Below are 17704 nucleotides of genomic sequence, written 5' to 3'. Positions count from 1 at the left end.
TGGAGATATGCGCAGATAAGCACATCCTGAGAAGACAATGGTCCATGTATGCCTAGTCTGTCACCTGGCATCGCCCAGAGGAAGGGCTTGGCAGAGCGATTTGACTGGATTAGGGTCTTGACACCTTATGGAGGACAGGGGAGGTGTCATGGGGTCCTAGAGAAATTGAGCAAATTGGCACGTTGATTTTCTATGAATTTTATAGATTTTAGTCCCTTTTGACATTGACAATTGGAAATAAATGGATATATTGTAGCGAAGAAGAAGGTGAAGAAGACATGCCCCCCCTTCCGTATCAGGGAGCAAGCTAGCAGGTGGGCCCATTACTTACAGCAAAATAACATTTAGAAGAACAGTAATCCTAGAACCATAGGATTGTAGAGTTGGAAGGAACCCTGAGGGTCAACTCCTGGCAATGCAAGGAATCTCTTGCCCAATGTGGGGATTGAACCCACGACCCTGAAGTTAAGAGTCTCATGCTCTACTAACTGATAAAACGTTTGGTACCACATAAAAACACATTTGGGGTAACAACAAAGATTAAATGGCCCCTTTAACCCAAACACCGGTGCTCAGTTGAATACTGTACAGTACTTATTTGGAGACAAGACTTATTTGGAGGCAAGGCACACTGTACTCCCCAACAATGCACAACCGAGATAAAAGATTTGTAAAAAGAAGCAGCAAGATGGTGGATCTATAGTTGTTCACCTTCCGCTTTACCCTTTGCTCTCTGGGTGTGGAGAGCTGCCCTTTGCTAGGCTGATTGCTTGGATAGATGACAATGATCGATTTATATTTTCTCAAAGGGAGGCCTGGGGACACTCTGGTTAATAATCTACACACAGAGTGGGATCTGAGATAAGTGGGAGAAAATGACCTGCTTTAGCTGGACCTAAATCAAATCCTCAACAAGCTACTTAATACCCTGGTATTGATTTCAGTATCCTTTCTCCAAGCATTGAAACTGTTGTTTTCTGATCCAAGGTTCAACCACAACGTGTGTAGAACCTATGGAATTTGCCCAGTGATGCCAAATGTAGCAAACATTTCACTAAATGTGCTGCAGGGTGCTTATTTCTTGCAAAGGTGAAGGACCTGCAAATTTCCCAAGAAGGAGTTGTGCGGTACCATAGAGACCGGTTGGCCTGGCACCTTTAACCCTATTAGATAACCACCAATCTAAATGGAAAGCTACACTGCTGGAAAAGCTCAAAGGCTTGGGGATCCCACTACACACCCTGATAGCGACAGGCTTCGAGAAAGCTAGGACTACAATTCGGCAGCGTATCTGGGATGTAGAATTACAATGCCACATGAGCAAAATGATCAAACACCCAGCAATAAGGGACCATGGGAGAGGTTTCTCTCCAGCTAACTATCTGTCAGGTCTTCAGATACCCAAATACAGACGGTCTTTTACTCTCGCCAGATTCAACGTTCTCCCTTCTGCCTTACTTCAGGGCAGATTTGAGGGTAAACCATATACAGCACGGGTCTGCATTGTGGCTCGTTGGAAGTTGAAACTGCTCTACATGTACTATTACGTTGTCGTCTTTATGAGGATATACGTTTGACTTTTATTACACCGGTTTTGCAAAAGTCCAGGAAAGAATCGGAACTCCATAGTTTAAAACTACTGCTAGAGGATAAGAATCCCAAGACTACATTAAATGTAGCCAAATTCTGTGTGTCTGCAATCAATCGCAGGAAGCAAGTGGTATCCCATAATGACCAAACCCCTAAATGTTAACTATAGGGAGCACGCTAATAATTAATTTTAATTTTTATATTTAAATCCTTGTTATACTCATATTGTCCTTTGTATTTCTGATATTTTTATGATCTGTGATATTGTGTGTGTTGATGCTGGTCTGTGACCGTATTAATAAATTCATTCATTCATAGAGACCAAACTATTTTGTGGCATGGGTTTTCATAAGGCTAAGGCTAGTGCGCTTCTCAGATAGCTTGGAAAGAACTTCTAAAAGGTGACATTTCAGGGACTCACCAGGTGGGCACTTTTTAAAGGTTTTACAGCCTCTATTTCCATGCTTTTCGTTGCTGCCTGCTTTTTGCTGTGTTAAAACTCAGCTGCCATTCTCTCACCAAATAGTGCTTGGGTTGTACTGCGGTCCCCTCCATGTGGGGTTTTTTCTAATGTTTTTGTACTTCTGCAAAACTTGGGCATCCCACTCCACCCCCACCAGCCAGGAGACACCTCCATCTTCTGTGTGGACTGTGGCTACTTAAGGATTGGCACTACTTCTTCAGAAGAGAGAAATATTTTCTCTTTCATGCAAAAACATTTCCAATTCTTAATAAATGTCAATGATTTTGAACTTGGATTTGAAGACTGAAAAAATAGCGGCTTATAGAAAATAGAATAGGTAAAGGTAAAGGGACCCCTGACCATTAGGTCCAGTCGTGGCCGACTCTGGGGTTGCGGTGCTCATCTCACTTCATTGGCTGAGGGAGCCGGCATACAGCTTCCAGGTCATGACTGAGCCGCTTCCCGCTCCAGTGGGAAGGTAAACGGCATTTCCGTGCACTGCTCTGGTAGTTGGATGTTAATAAGTGAATACTGTATTTAGGTGACAGAGAACCAGAAGTATTTCCATTTTCTTTTCTCTCTCTTTTTCTTTTCTCTTCTTTTTGCTCCTGTTCCTTTTTAGGTTAGATTTAAAAATATTTCTTTTATTCTGGTGTATGAGAAAAATTGTAATGGGCATTGTAATGGGAATTGGGGTTGCTTGTGCGTAAACTGCAAACTGCTCCAAGCTGGTCGTATAGCTAAACCTTTCCCTGGTTTGACAGCTCTTACAACGTGACTGTCTTAGTCACTGGCAGAATCCGTCAGTGGGCGTCTCCTAAACTTCCTCCAACATAGAAATTCTTTGACGCCCAGTCTCCTCCTAGATTCTCTGCACGGAAGCCTTCTGCGCAGCGTGGGCGTGCCAAGCGGAGGTCCTGTGCTCTCTCCGCTGATTTCACTGGAAGAGTCTCGGAGCCTCCTCTCCGCAGTACTCTCCGCCTCTCCTTCCTCCCTGGTGTCCCCGGGATTTCCTTCCCCAGCGGAAGCTCTCTCTCTCTCCTTGCTAGTTCCCTCCCCTGCATCATTGGAGCGTCTTACCTCTCCTCTTGCCTCTGATGGCAGTTCCCTGACAGGCATGAATGTTATATATCTTTTTATAAGTATCAATAAAAATATATATTTTACATAGAAAGAGAAGGAACATGCAAATTTTTCAAGAAGCAAAGCGACTATACTATTTTTTTTTAGCACTCCCTCATCCAAAGGTTGCAGGCCCTGGTCTTCTCATGATCAGGACCAAGGGGAGCGAGCACTCAACCAACATGAAGTGTAAACAAGGGAGCCTCTTCCAACTGAAGCCAAAGTTTGTTTGCAATGCCTGCCTTCAGATGTGCTCCTTTACAACTCAGGAAGTAGATTCTCTTATTGATACCAGACAGACCCTATGGCCAGAGTTGTGCAGCAAACTGCTAGGGAGATGGCGGATCTTCTATGCATGCCATTATCTGTCAGGGATCTACAGCAAAATCAAAACTGCATTTTATGGTCAAGACACTTCATCTTTAATGTAGCACAAAACTATTGCTAGCGCCTTCACGAAGGCAAGACAGAAATGAGGACTCAGAGGCAAAGACAATTGAGTCGTGCCTTCCATGTCGTTTGAGGCATAGGGCTCTCTGGCCACCATAAATCTCTTTGCACATTACAGTGCAGGCTGAAACGCTGGAACAGAGACTTCCAATCTGGCGCATCTCCCTGATCACTGCCGGGTACGCACTGGCTCCACCTGCAGCCACAGTCCATTTTCTGCCCGTAGAATTAATGCTGGCAAACGACGCACGGCTTGGCTCTCATCCAGCCTCACCACAAACCTCAGCAGGGTCAAGGCCAGGGCCACCTTCAACTCCGACATAGCAAAGTTCTGCCCGATGCAGTTCCTGCAAACGGAAAAGAGGTCAGTGTCATGGAAGGCTCCCCAACATTCCTTCCCCCACCACACTGCCAAGAGGAAATACAGTGGTACCTCGGGTTACAGACGCTTCAGGTTACAGACTCCACAAACCCAGAAATAGTACCTCAGGTTAAGAACTTTGCTTCAGAATGAGAACAGAAATCGTGTGGTGACGGCGCAGTGGCAGCGGGAGGCCCCATTAGCTAAAGTGGCGCTTCAGGTTAAGAACAGACCTCCAGAATGAATTAAGTTCTTAACCCAAGGTACCACTGTACCAGTAATTTCCGGGGAAATCTGGACCTATGGCAGCCCTATCATCATGGCTAGTAGCCACTGACAGCAGTCTCCTTCATGGTTTGATGTTATGTGCCCATAGATGAACTGTTTACATTTTTACAGATCAGCACTGGAGAATTCTATCCAGTGATAACTCCCCCTTTCACGCGGGGACCAAAATAAATTCAGATGTCCCTGACTGCGAGCTCTTTCTGGGGGAATAACTGCAGAAGGAGAGGGCTTTTCATAGCATCAGAGCTGGAAGGCGCCATGAGGGTCATGGCATGCAGGAATCTTTACATCCCACATGGGGGCTCGAAACCACAACCCTGAGATGAAGAGTCTCGTGCTCTACTGACTGACCTATTTCGCCTGCAGCAGTCTCCTCCATGAATTTGTCTAATCCTCTTTTAAAGGCCTCCAGGGGGAGGGGGTTTGATAGACTGACTGTGCACAGCATGAAGAAGGACTTTCTTCTTCCAAGAAGAAGTGACCACTGTCAGTATCATTTAGGCCAGAATATCTCACGATACCCTGCAGTAGCCGACAGTCTAGAAAATTAAGACCTGGCTCCAGGAGGCTCTGAGTTCTCTGTTACCTGGGTCCCGCTGAGAAGGGCACGAAGGCCAGCGGCGACTGGTTCTGCAAGGCCTTTGGTTCAAAGCGGTGTGGGTTATAGACCTATAAGAACAAAAATAGACTGAACTTATGGGTGACTGGAAAGAAGGTAGGTAGTCATGTTGGTCATGTATATATAAAAAAAGAGAGGGACGTGGGTGGCGCTGTGGTCTAAACCACAGAGCCTACGGCTTGCCGATCAGAAGGTCGGTGGTTTGAATCCCCATGACGGGGTGAGCTCCCGTTGTTCGGTCCCAGCTCCTGCCCAGTTAGAAAGCACGTCAAAATGCAAGTAGATAAATAGGTACCACTCCAGTGGGAAGGTAAACGGCGTTTCCGTGTGCTGCTGTGGTTCACTAGAAGCGGCTTAGTCATGCTGACCACATGACCTGGAAGCTGTCTGTGGACAAATGCCGGCTCCCCCGGCCTATAGAGTGAGATGAGCGCGCAACCCCAGAGTCGTTCGCAACTGGACCTAATGGTCAGGGGTACCTTTACCTTTAGCACCTTAGAGACAAACTAAGTTTGTTCTTGGAATAAGCTTTTGTGTGCATGCACACTTCTTGTTCAGAAGAAAGAAGAAGCGAGGCAGTTGGGAGTAAAAGAAATTAGCAACACGACCTACTGAGTCCTCCTAGAGGAGCCCCCACACCCAGAAAGGGTCCCAAAGGGTCCCAAGGGAGAGGGGAAGAAGCAGAAAATACACAGCAGAAACCGATACCTCAGGCTCTGGCCAGACGGCAGGGTTGTGATGGGTTCCGAAGATACTGACCAGGCAGATGTTCCCTGGGGAGGGAAGAGTTTCCAATCAATGTGTGGATATGCACACCATAGAGAATGTCATGCACAAGGTGTTGGGTTGTTGTTTTTATTCTGATTATATATGTTGTGATCTTTTCTGTGAACCGCCCTGAGACCTCTGGGTATAGGACGGTACATAAACTCCATTATTATTATTATTATTATTATTATTATTATTATTATTATTATTATTATTATTATTTTGGAGCAGAATAATAATAATAATAATAATAATAATAATAATAATAATAATAATAATTGGAGAGTTATTATTATTAGTAGTAATAATAATAATAATATTAAAGGACTATGGACTCAGCTTAAGAGCTGCCGTTAACTCTTTGCAATGGTACATCCTGAGCAAAAATTGCTCCACATCTCTGTTAGTATTGCCGGCTCTCAATGAACTCGGGATCTTCTTTTGGCTGGGGCAGTCGGGGGGCGGGGCGGTATCTGTGTACATCATCATCATCACCATCACCATCACCATCATCATTTATTATTTATAACCCGCCCACCTGACTGGCGACCCCAGCCACTCTGGGCGGCTCCAACAGAATATTAAAAGCACAATAAAACATCAAACATTAAAAACTTCCCTAAACAGGGCTGCCTTCAGATATCTTCTAAAAGTCAGATAGTTGTTTATTTCCTTGACATCTGGTGGGATGGCATTCCACAGGGTGGGCGCCACTACTGAGAAGGCCCTCTGCCTGGTTCCCTGTAACCTCACTTCTCGCAGGGAGGGAACTGCCAGAAGGCCCTCGGAGCTGGACCTCAGTGTCCAGGCTGAATTATGCCGTGTTCTGTTCATGCAGTGGGTCTTTGCTTTCCTCACCTCTCTCTGCACACCCTCAACATCTTTTCCAGGGGGTCAGCCAACCATCTGGAGCAGATGTTAGGGGTGAGCAATGGTAGCAGTCATGTCCGAGGCATCCCACCCACCGAGTCGAGCACAAGACAAAGGAAGGCTAGCAGTGGATCCAGAGGCCTAGCTTGCTGTGGTTACAAAAAGAGCCCTAAGGACATGCCAACACTGCAAGCTTCTCAGTACCATGGTATATTCAGTGGTATGTTCCAAGGATTAATATACCATTTACTTGTCACGGGTAATCACCCGTGGAACATAACATCATGAATGCTGCTGTTAAGTGTCCTTGATTGTCCTTTTGGTGGAAAAGCAAGGTAAAAAGTCAAAACAAAAATGTTTTTATGTCACCATCACTTAGATCCAGACTATATATCACCAGGGAGACATGACAGCTTCTCTGAGCCATCTCTCCCTTGTATCTTTTTGTTAATGTGCACTTGAAAATGCACAACCTGATCCCACCATGTGTTGCCTGATCTCCTGAAAGTGGAAGCCAAAGAAGCAGAGCAAAGGAAAAGGAAAACAACTGAAACCAATTAATGAGGCTAAATTTCTTATTAATGTCCTTTCTCAACACTTTTAGCAGTGAACGAATGGTGGGGGGTTCCATCCCCTCCCCCATTTTCTGATACGATTTTGCATCAAATACAGCTTCTGATGAATCTTACGACTTGTAATTATAAATTAACCTGGACTGAAAACATGTACCTCAAAGCATTTGAATTTTTTTTACATTAAGTACAGTTATACCTCATGTTACATTTGCTTCATGATACGTTTTTTCAGGTTCCGTCCTGCGACGACCCGGAAGTACTGGAAAGGGTTACTTCCAGGTTTTGCCACTTGCACATGCGCAGATGCGCAAAATTACATCACGCGCATGCACATAAGCGGCGAATCGCGACCCGCACATGCACAGACACGGGTTGCGTTCTTTTCAGGTTGCGAACGGGCCTCCAGAACGGATCCCGTTCGCAACCAGAGGTACCACTTTAAATGTGTACATAAAGACTTCACGGTATAAGAGTGAGCAAGCCAAACAAGCAATCCAATAGTGTGGTGTAGTGGTTAAGAGCGGTAGTCACGTAATCTGGGAAACTGGGTTCGTGTCTCCGCTCCTCCACATGCAGCTGCTGGGTGACCTTGGGCCAGTCACACTTCTCTGAAGTCTCTCAGCCCCACTCATCTCACAGAGTGTTTGTTGTGGGGGAGGAAGGGCAAGGAGAATGTTAGCCGCTTTGAGACTCCTGAAGGGGAGTGAAAGGCGGGATATCAAATCCAAACACTTCTCTTCTTCTTCTTCTTCAATTCCCGTAGGACATTCTGAAATACGGACTTAATTCCCTACCGCCAATTTGAATAGGGCTCATGGCCTCCTGCCAACCTAGCAGTTTGAAAGCATGTCAAGTGCAAGTAGATAAATAGGTACCACTCCGGCGGGAAGATAAACGGTGTTTCCGTGCGCTGCTCTGGCTTGCCAGAAGCGGCTTAGTCATGCTGGCCACATGACCCGGAAGCTGTACGCCAGCTCCCTTGGCCAATAAAGCGAGATGAGCGCCGCAACCCCAGAGTCAGCCATGACTGGACCTAATGGTCAGGGGTCCCTTTACCTAGGGCTCACGGCATCTCTCGTTCTGACAGCGAAGTAAAAATACAACAGCACAGCAGCACCTTTGACCCCAGACTGCCGCTGCTGCAGGATGCAGCAGTGAGGGAGGGGAGGAGTCTACCTGCCAGGTGCTGGCACAGGGCGTGATGCCAACTGGCATGGGATGGGCTGAGGCCAGGTACCTTTGGGGATGATCTTTCCATCAGGAAGTTTCACATCCTCGGTGCAGCGGCGGGAAATGGCCGTGACTGGCGGGTGGAGGCGCAAGCTCTCTTTAATGCACATGGTGGTGAAAGGCATCTGGGACAGGTCTTCCCTGAAAAGAGGAAACATCACAATTACTGTTTATGACGGCCAACTGGCATCATGGCATCATGGAACCATAGAGCCGGTGCATTATAGCATCCGTGCGCAGGACTACAGGTGGCAATCCCTCTACTCTTTCTCTTCCTGCCCTAGGGATGTGGCGTGGATGTTACATTCTGGGGACCTTGGTAGGGAACTGTGGCGTTTGCCTCCTAGGTGGGTCATAAGGAAAGGGTTAAAATGAGTGTGATGTGATTGGCCAGTGAGAATGTAAGGGGGGAGTAAAAGTTAGAGTGGGAGGTTTTGAAAGTCAGTGGAGGTTTGGGAGTTGAGGTTTGGGAGCTGAAGAAGGAAGAGGGAGGAATAGGCAGTGGGTTGGTAGAGTTGTATTGTGAGAAAGAGTGAGAGGAATTGTTAGGTTGAGTCAGACAGATAGTTGGAATGATCAGTTTGGAGTTGTTAGGAACTAAGATTAAGAAACTGACAAGAGAAAAATAAACTGAAACCATATGCTTGTTCCTGCATTTAAAAATAAACTTGATTATTTGTTAATGTTAACAACTGTCTGGACTCTGTGTGTCCCCGTGAGAAACGGGGTGGTGGCAGCGAAGAAAGCAATCACAGTGGTGGCACAGGGTCAATAGACCGTCAAACGTCCGGGGGTCCTGTGTGATCGCCACAGGAACATGTGGGAAACTGCCACAAGATAGCCTACCTTAAGGCTGCGTTGACTGCATTGTATTGTTCTTGTTGAAATGGGTGCCCCTCGTCATGTTCCCCTTTCCCTCACTTCAAAATAGGGAATGAGAACAGGACCGGTGCCAAGCAGACACACCCTTTGAGCATTTTCTCTGCAGAAGCACAAATAATGGCGCCTGCAGACTTTCCCTATATAACAGAAACATAACTGTTCTTTGAGATTTGTAGGCAAGGCTTTGTGCTTGTCTGTCAAAATGCTGGCTCTACAGCAGTGGTCCTCAAACTGTGGGGAGCTGCCTTGGGATGCTCAAAATGTCAGGGGAAAATAAGAGTCTTGAGGCAAAAGGAACCTTCCTTCCATCAAAAGCATAGGCATACTTGGGATGGATGCCCCCATGGCAGAGGAACCACGTTGGATTTGTGAGGGTGGCTGTTTCGCCTCATCAAATTTGGGAAGAGCTCTGCTTATAGCTCCAATATCGTTTCCCTCTGTGTGGTTTTAGGCAGGCCAGAAATACCCAATTACAGTGGTACCCTGGTTTTCGAACAGAATGCGTTCCGGGAGTCCATTCGACTCCTGGAACCGTTCAAAAACTGAAGTGCAGCTTCTGATTGGCTGCAGGAGCGTACTGCAGCCAATCAGAAGCTACGGAAGCCATGCCAGACGTTTGGCTTCCGAAAACTGTTCGAAAACTGGAACACTAATTTCCAGATTTTGATCGTTTGGGAGCTGATTTGTTCGGGAGCCAAGGTGTTCAACTGCCAAGGTACGACTGTATACTCCTCTTCTCATGTTGGGTGGGTGGGTGGGAGAATAACAGACCCAGATATTAAACAGCAGGTAGTAGCTGCACAATTCTGAACACAGCACCAGATGACCAGTGCTGAGCTGAGGGATCCAGAGGTGAATTTAGAAAGGAGACATAAGATCAGATTTGAGGAGCACCACTTGGCACACCAGATTCATAAATGTAATGTGCTGAATAATAATAATAATAAAATAATAATAATAATAATAATAATTTATTTATACCCCGCCCATCTGGCTGAGTTTCCCCAGCCACTCTGGGCGGCTTCCAATCAGGTGTTAAAAACCATACAGCATTAAATATTAAAAACTTCGCTAAACAGGGCTGCCTTCAGATGTCTTTTAAAGATAAGATAGCTACTTATTTCCTTTTAAGAAAAATTAGCACAGGAGATCTGCAGAGGTGTGTCAGTGAAGCTACGCTTTGTCAACGCTCAGCCATTTTCATTCTCATTGGCAAGACTGGATGAAACGAGAGCCTAGCACTCAGTCCTCTGTGGATTATCTTATTTTCTAAGCTGTGCGCATGCAGACGGACATACATGCACAAAAACATTAAACTGCATTGTAGATGAGCAACCCACACCTGGGCTCAGTTCCACCTGCCACCCTCTTGACTGCCCACTTCATGTCCCATCACCATTCAATCTCCTCTGTCTCCCGGCCTCGCAGCAGATTCTGAATCTCTTCCCGGCACTGGTCTTGGTAGTTGGGATGTCGAGCCAGGTTGTACAGCACCCAGGACAAGCCGCTTGCTGTAGTGTCGTGGCCTGCGGGGAGGGAGAGTGAGTGTGAACTCACAGAAGAGGCATGCAGCGTTCCCTGCCTGGTCACCTGGAGCTTCAGTGCAACCACAGCACTGGCTGACAACAGAAGGTCCAACTAGGGAAGATTTCTCTGGACCTGCAATTGGCTGTCAATAGTACCAAAAGTTGGAAGATCCCAGCTGGAGAGGACTGAGCTGCAACCCCAAAGTAATGCTGGAGACCTACTACCCCTGAGCACAAGGAAACTATTATTATTATTATTATTATTATTATTATTATTATTATTATTATTATTTCTACCCTGCCCATCTGGGCAGCTCCCAACAGAACACTAAAAACTGAATAAAACTTCAAACATTAAAAACTTCCCTAAACAGGGCTGCCTTCAGATGTCTTCTAATAGTCAGATTGTTGTTTATTTCCTTGAAATCTGATGGGAGGGTGTTCCACAGGCCTGCCACTACCGAGAAGGCCCTCTGCCTGGTTCCATGTAACCTCACTTTTCGCAGTGAGGGAACCGCCAGAAGACCCTCGGAGCTGGACCTCAGTGAATGATGGGGGTGGAGACGCTCCTTCAGGTATTCTGGGCCAAGGCTGTTTAGGGCTTTAAAGGTCAGCACCAACACTTTGAATTATGCCCAGAAACATACTAGGAGCCAATGTGGGTCTTTCAGGACCAGTGTAATATGGTCTTGGCAGCCACAGCTGGTCACCAGTCTAGCTGCTGCATTCTGGATTAACTGTAGTTTCTGGGTCACTTTCAAAGGATCATCCAGTTGACAAATGCATTTAATCCCAGAGAGCCTTGCTCTCTCTCTCCCTCTCCACCTCACCCCCAGTTGCACATATAACCCCAGAGTCTGGTTTTTACTGAAACGAAAGTATTGTGTCTCAGGAAACCAGCACACAATGAGTGACCTGACCCCAATGGCTGTGGATAAAGGCTGCTGTTAGTATGCAGCAGAACTGGGGCAACACCAGGTCATAACCACGGACAGCACACAATGATCCTCCCTGGGAAGTATTTCACCTCATGGGGGGTCAGAACCCATAATTCAACCCCTCCTAAACACTCAGTTGCTGAACATGACCTGAACATCCTTCTTGTCCTTCTGTGACTTGGGGGAGGAATTGTGCCCTGTTTGTGTCACCCCAGAGAGATACTGCAAACGGTGACAGACCAGACCCAATCCAGACACCTCACCTTCGAACATGAAGGTGTCAGCTTCAGCTGCGATGTCAGAATCAGACAAGTGACGACCCTCTTCATCCTGCAAGCACAAAGGCAGGTGTTTGCAAAGACACAAAGACCAGTTGATAGTCTCACAAGCATCTCTGCCAGGGGAGGGCACCAGGGTTAGACCACTGGTTACTGTAGCTCAGGCACCCCCAACCTCGGCCCTCCAGATGTTTTGAGACTACAATTCCCCTCATCCCTGACCACTGGTCCTGCTAGATAGGGATCATGGGAGTTGTAGGCCAAAAACATCTGGAGGGCCGAGTTTGAGGAAGCCCGGTGTAGCTCAGCTCCACACTGACTGGAAATGAATCTCTGTAATGGACTACGCAGAAATACGTAAGATGACAGGAAGGATTCGACACCTGAGGGACCAGAGATTCACAGAAGATTGGAACAATTATGCGAACTATTTGAAGAGCAACTGTAATCAACAAATTACGCTAGTAGGACTACAAGAAGTTTTGTAAGGAGGAATATATGAAATATTGCAAAGAAGATAAAGAAGATAGACATTAGTTATGATAATTAAAAGTACAGTGGTACCTCAGGTTACATACGCTTCAGTTTACATACGCTTCAGGTTACAGACTCCACTAACCCAGAAATAGTGCTTCAGGTTAAGAATTTTGCTTCAGGATGAGAACAGAAATCGTGCTCCGGCCCTGCAGCGGCAGCAGGAGGCCCCATTAGCTAAAGTGGTGCTTCAGATTAAGAACAGTTTCAGGTTAAGAATGGACCTCCAGAACGAATTAAGTACTTAACCCGAGGTACCACTGTATAAGATATAAAAGTATGTTTTATTATTGTTGAAAATAATACATATACAGTGGTGCCTCGCAAGACGAAAAGAATCCGTTCTGTGATTCTCTTCGTCTAGCGGTTTTTTCGTCTTGCGAAGCAAGCCCATTGACGGATTAGCGGATTAGCGCTATTAGCGGCTTTTAGCAGCTTATCTGCTGATCGGATTAGCTGATAAGTGGCTTAGCGGCTTAGAAAAGGGGGGGGGGAGAAAAAAAACCAGCAGGAACTCGCAAGACATTGTCGTCTTGCGAAGCAACCCCATAGGAAATTTGTTTTGCGAAGCACCTCCAAAACAGAAAACTCTTTCGTCTAGTGAGTTTTCCGTCTTGTGAGGCATAGGGCACGTGTGTGTGTGTGTGTGTGTGTGTGTGTGTGTGTGTGTATATATATATATATGAAAATGAATCTCTGGGATTTCAGATAAGGGACCTTCTCCATGTAACAGAGATGTTTATCCACTGAGCTATGGCTCCTTCCTTTCCTTGTCCCCAAAGAGTCTGGTTTACCTCTTCTATAAGCCGCAGGGTTAAGCTTTCCTAAGTTGATGCCAACCTTCCTCTTTAGGCAGGGCATCAGTTCCCATAAAACTCCCCTCTTCCATAGACAAGGAGCCACACTGCCCCTTTCCTTGCCCTCTTTCTGCCTAGTACCTTTGCCAGCAAAAGAACATCAATGAAGTCCACGGTTTTGCCTTGCTTGGATTTGAGCCAGGCATCATCCCCCAAGCGGCTATGTGCCATTCGTCGCTCCTGAATCACATTGGCTGTGAAGCGGTGCACAGTGTCACACGCACGGCGGAAGCGGCGGCCGTTCGTCGATAGATAGTAGAGCCAGTCAAAATGGTGGATCAGGGCATGCTGCCGCAGAACGACAAGATTGCTGAGTTCCAAGATGGCAGCGATGTAGTCACTTGATTTCCTGGAACATATAATAAGTCTACTTGTCAGGAGAAGACATGGGAGGAAGTCTCGGCAGAAGATGTCCTTGGAGTCTGAGAACATGGCCCCAGTATGAGCAAGCAGCACAGGCCCGATCAGCTGAAAAACTCCCCAAAAGATTGAACATTTAGCAGGTAACAGTACCTGTTTCTCATTAGCACTGAAACTGCAAAAAGCCTAGGCTTTTGCTGTTAGAATGCCCACGGAGAAACATCTAGTGAAGTACTGTCAATGGATACTTGTGATGCCCCAATAACACAGGTGTAGCACAATGCTAGGTGTTTACTCATTGGTAAATCCCACTGAGTTCAATAGCATCCCAAGGCAGCCCTCTGCTTCGTGAACCTGCTGCAGACCAACACAGCCACCCTTCTGAGTCAAATACTTTTGTTTCTTCCTGTGCAAAACATTTAAGGCATTGTCAAAGCTGCTGAACTATTGCGGATCCCTGCGAACACACCTTGTAGGGATTTCCAAGGAACACTTGTTTACATCCCGAGGAAGCCCCCTGCCTACTGGATTGCTACGAGAGTGATTCATATACACCATTTGCTATTCTGTCACGTAACATAACCTCGTATCTTTTTCTGTGAGGGAGAAAGAGCATCTATTCTGAGAACAAGCAGGCAGTTCCTCCTTCTCCTGAGTCCTGGTTTACCCTCTCTTCCCCCCTTCCATTGGCTTTCCAGATCCTTATGATGTTGGGCCTACAGCACTGAAGCTAGCTTGCTCCAGAATCAATGGGTAAAGGGCCTTGTGGAACAACCTAGAGGCTGGGCGACAAAGGATCTGGAAAGCCCTGAGTTGCCCCAGCGTTCCTTCTGCCAGCCTACTCACTCTTGGCAGTTGCTGTCGTAGCTGAAGACACATTTCTGCAAGCTGTCCAAAGTCATAAGGCTGATCTGCTCAAACATGTCAATGGAGGCCGGGCCTGCCGAGGTCAACTTGCGCCACTTGGCCTGCCCAAAAATGGAAGGGGAGAACAAGAATCAACATTTCGGAAGGCAGCAAATGGTGAAGGACTGACCAGTGAGGTGACACAGCACGGGCAGAAGGGCAGCAGGGGAAGGCCCAGGCTGGGGACAGAACCACATTACACAGTGGGTGCAATGATGGCATATGAGTGAAGCTGAGACAGACAGACAGACAGACAGACAGAGATGCTAATGTTCAATATCTATGCGGGAAAAAGCTGGAAACAGAACTTTCTTTCAGCAGCTGACTGTGTAGCCCCTTTGAGGCATGCTTCCATGACATGCTTACATTATATTCAAGCACGCACAGCCCATGCATACACATTTATCAACATTAAAAATGAAACATGAGTTTATTCAGTGCTAACTGCAGGTGTGGCAATCTAAAGCAGAGGAGCAAATTAGGATTCAAAAAGTGCAGTTACTTTACAGGCAAATCCCTGCAAAGCCCTTCAAAACTGCTTGAGAAGCAGTAATATATTATACCATTGCAGCACACTGTCAGCAAGAAAATACTGAGTGAGGAGGCAACTGAAAAAGCATACAAACCTTCAATATTAAGATAGGTACAAGCAGTGGGAGTAGCTGGGACATTGCAAGTGTTCAAGCACCCCCCATTTGTATAACATAAAATTACTGAAAAGCTTGGATGGAGAAGTGAGTTTCCCAATGTCGGAAAACTCAAAATTATTTTTTTTAAAAACAACAACAACAGCAGCACTGAGTATTTGAATAAAACAAGGAGGTAGAATGAAGTTTCTCTCTGACTAAGTGTTTCTTTGCGGGTATTCCCCCTGCCCCCACTTAAAAATCACAATCTCTACAGCAATTACGGAGGAGAGGAATGCCCTGAATGCTGACACACAAGTTTCCCAGGCACAAGTCTTTGATCAGAGTACATGACAAGTGGAAACAACAGAATGAATGCAGGCCATCTCTTCCAAACAGAAAGCAAGTGTGCACTGACTCTCACACACAAGGTCATGCAGACAAACCCCAGTTCACATAAGTTCCAGGGTAGAAAACAACCCAAAATTGGTTGCGTTGCACAGATGGCACTGAGGCAGAGCGATGTGTAAGAGCATGAGGAGAAGCACATGGAGCGGAAGCGCATTAGCATGAGTGTTTTGAAAGAGCTCACGTGCATGATGTCTGTGCTCTGGTTGAAGAATTTCATGTAAGGCTTCAGGATGTCAAAATGAAAAGCCGGGGTGAGCATCCGCCGATGTCGTCCCCACTTCTTCCCACCGCTCAGAAGTAGTCCATCGCCTGGCACAAGGAAACAAGAGGCTCATTGAGGTGCATTATCCTGGCAGCGGAATGGCCTGCCTGCAGCCAGTGAGACTCCCAGAGAAGATGAACAGCCAGGTCCACAAAATCACACCCCAAAGATCAAAATATCCACCCTGATGGGAAAACATGGGTGGAACTGTGCAGCGCTCGATTTTGCCTAGGTATACCACTAGTTCTACTAGTAAAAAAGGAAAAGGTAAAGGACCCCTGGACGATTAAGTTCAGTCAAAGGTGACTATGGGGTGCGGCACTCATCTCGCTTTCAGGCCGAGGGAGCCGGCATTTGTCCGTGCAGATAGCTTTCCGGGTCATGTGGCCAGCATGACTAAACCGCTTCTAGCACAACAGAACACCGGGACGGAAACCAGAGCACACGGAAATGCCGTTTGCCTTTCCGCCACAGTGGTACCTATTTATCTACTTGCACTGGTGTGCTTTCGAACTTCTAGGTTGGCAGGAGCTGGGACAGAGCAACCGGAGCTCACCCTGTTGCGGGGATTCAAACTGCCGACCTTCCGAGCAGCAAGCCCAAGAGGCTCAGTGGTTTAGAGCACAGCGACACCCGGGTCCCTTACTCTACTAGTAGCTAATGGTCATGAAAGATAAAAGCGGAATTGCCATATTCAGGCACAAGATACCTCCGTCAGATGCTGCGGACTAAGAATGAAGGACAGGCACCGGATCCTACCCTTGTCTGGCCACCCTGGGATTATCTGGCTTGCTCCTCCTGATAGGCAGGATGTTGAACTGCATGAACTACCCTGAGCTCAGAGGACATTAATCTGGTGGGTTGACTAGGGAGACTAAGGGGCGTCACTGTGGATGCAATATTATCTCTTTGCAAGGAAGTTCTAAAGGAACAGATACCAACTTGATCTCCCAATCAGAAGTTGATAGACCTGCAGGTAATTAGTTGTACTAATTAGGCGGCAGTTGTGAAGTCAGCTCAACAATGATGCAACAGCCCCTTCGGGAGATGAATAGCGGTAGCTTTCTGGCGTCCACAAATTAGAAGCCTTGCAGAGAATGATTTTATTGCGTGTAAAGCGTCTCCTATGAGTCCTTTTTCAAGATTAACTGCAGTGTGAGAGGGGAATTTCTGAGCTTGCAACTGGGGAGGGAACTCCCCTCCCCGTGGAGCGAGCTTGTTTTCTCCAGCTCTGGAGGGTAGGACTCGAACCAATGGCTTCAAGTTACAAGACAGGAGATTCCAACTAAGGGCCAGGAAAAACTTTTTGACAGCAAGAGCTGTTCGACAGCGGAACAATCTCCCTTGGGAGGACTCTCCTTCCTTGGAGGTTTCAAAGCAGAGGTTGGATGGCCAACTGTCATGGATGCTTTAGCTGAGATTCCTGAATTGCACGGGGTTGGACTAGATGACCGTTGGGTCCCCTCGAACTCTACAATTCTATGCTCCTGCCTGCTGTTAAAAATCATTCCTGTCTTTAAACAAAATGCTGATCCAGGTACAAATTAAACTCCCAAGTTTCCCCTTTATTTGTGGCTCGTCTTGTCTTGTCTTGTAACGCTGGTAACTCTTTTTTTTAAAATAACTTTTTAATTCAAAATTAAAACAAAACATATTATCCAGAAATCATCCTTATTTCCCCCCATTTTTCCTCCCTCCCCCTCCCCCCCAGAACCCACCCACCCCCCGACTTCCCTCAGTTCCAGTCTTTCATTTCTCTAAAAATGCTGTTTTCTGCATGTTACACAG

At 46.5% G+C, this 17704-nt stretch overlaps 1 protein-coding gene and 1 long non-coding RNA gene across 12 annotated transcripts in view; one reads left to right on the top strand and one right to left on the bottom strand.

The window, feature by feature from the left end:
• The window catches only part of LOC310697020, a 90546-nt gene that overhangs the window by 12623 nt on the left and 60219 nt on the right, over positions 1-17704 (top strand). The gene's annotated exons all lie outside the window — the stretch shown is intronic.
• The window catches only part of CYP4F22 (cytochrome P450 family 4 subfamily F member 22), a 49552-nt gene continuing 35421 nt past the window's right edge, over positions 3574-17704 (bottom strand). For all 3 annotated transcript variants that reach the window (XM_083483044.1, XM_083483043.1, XM_083483045.1), the window contains exons 5-13: positions 15836-15963; positions 14558-14679; positions 13433-13700; positions 11946-12012; positions 10615-10744; positions 8344-8477; positions 5602-5666; positions 4861-4943; positions 3574-3972 (exon numbers count right to left, since the gene is read on the bottom strand). In XM_083483044.1, coding sequence (XP_083339170.1) covers positions 3795-3972; positions 4861-4943; positions 5602-5666; positions 8344-8477; positions 10615-10744; positions 11946-12012; positions 13433-13700; positions 14558-14679; positions 15836-15963 — 1175 coding nt within the window. In that variant the 3' untranslated portion in view covers positions 3574-3794. The remainder of the gene's footprint in view (positions 3973-4860; positions 4944-5601; positions 5667-8343; positions 8478-10614; positions 10745-11945; positions 12013-13432; positions 13701-14557; positions 14680-15835; positions 15964-17704) is intronic.

Source organism: Podarcis liolepis, assembly GCF_965112155.1.
Source record: "Podarcis liolepis genome assembly, chromosome: 17".
Taxonomy (NCBI): Eukaryota; Metazoa; Chordata; class Lepidosauria; order Squamata; family Lacertidae; genus Podarcis; species Podarcis liolepis.
The sequence above is the reverse complement of the archived record's forward strand: the minus strand, read 5'-3'. Positions and strand labels throughout refer to the sequence as shown.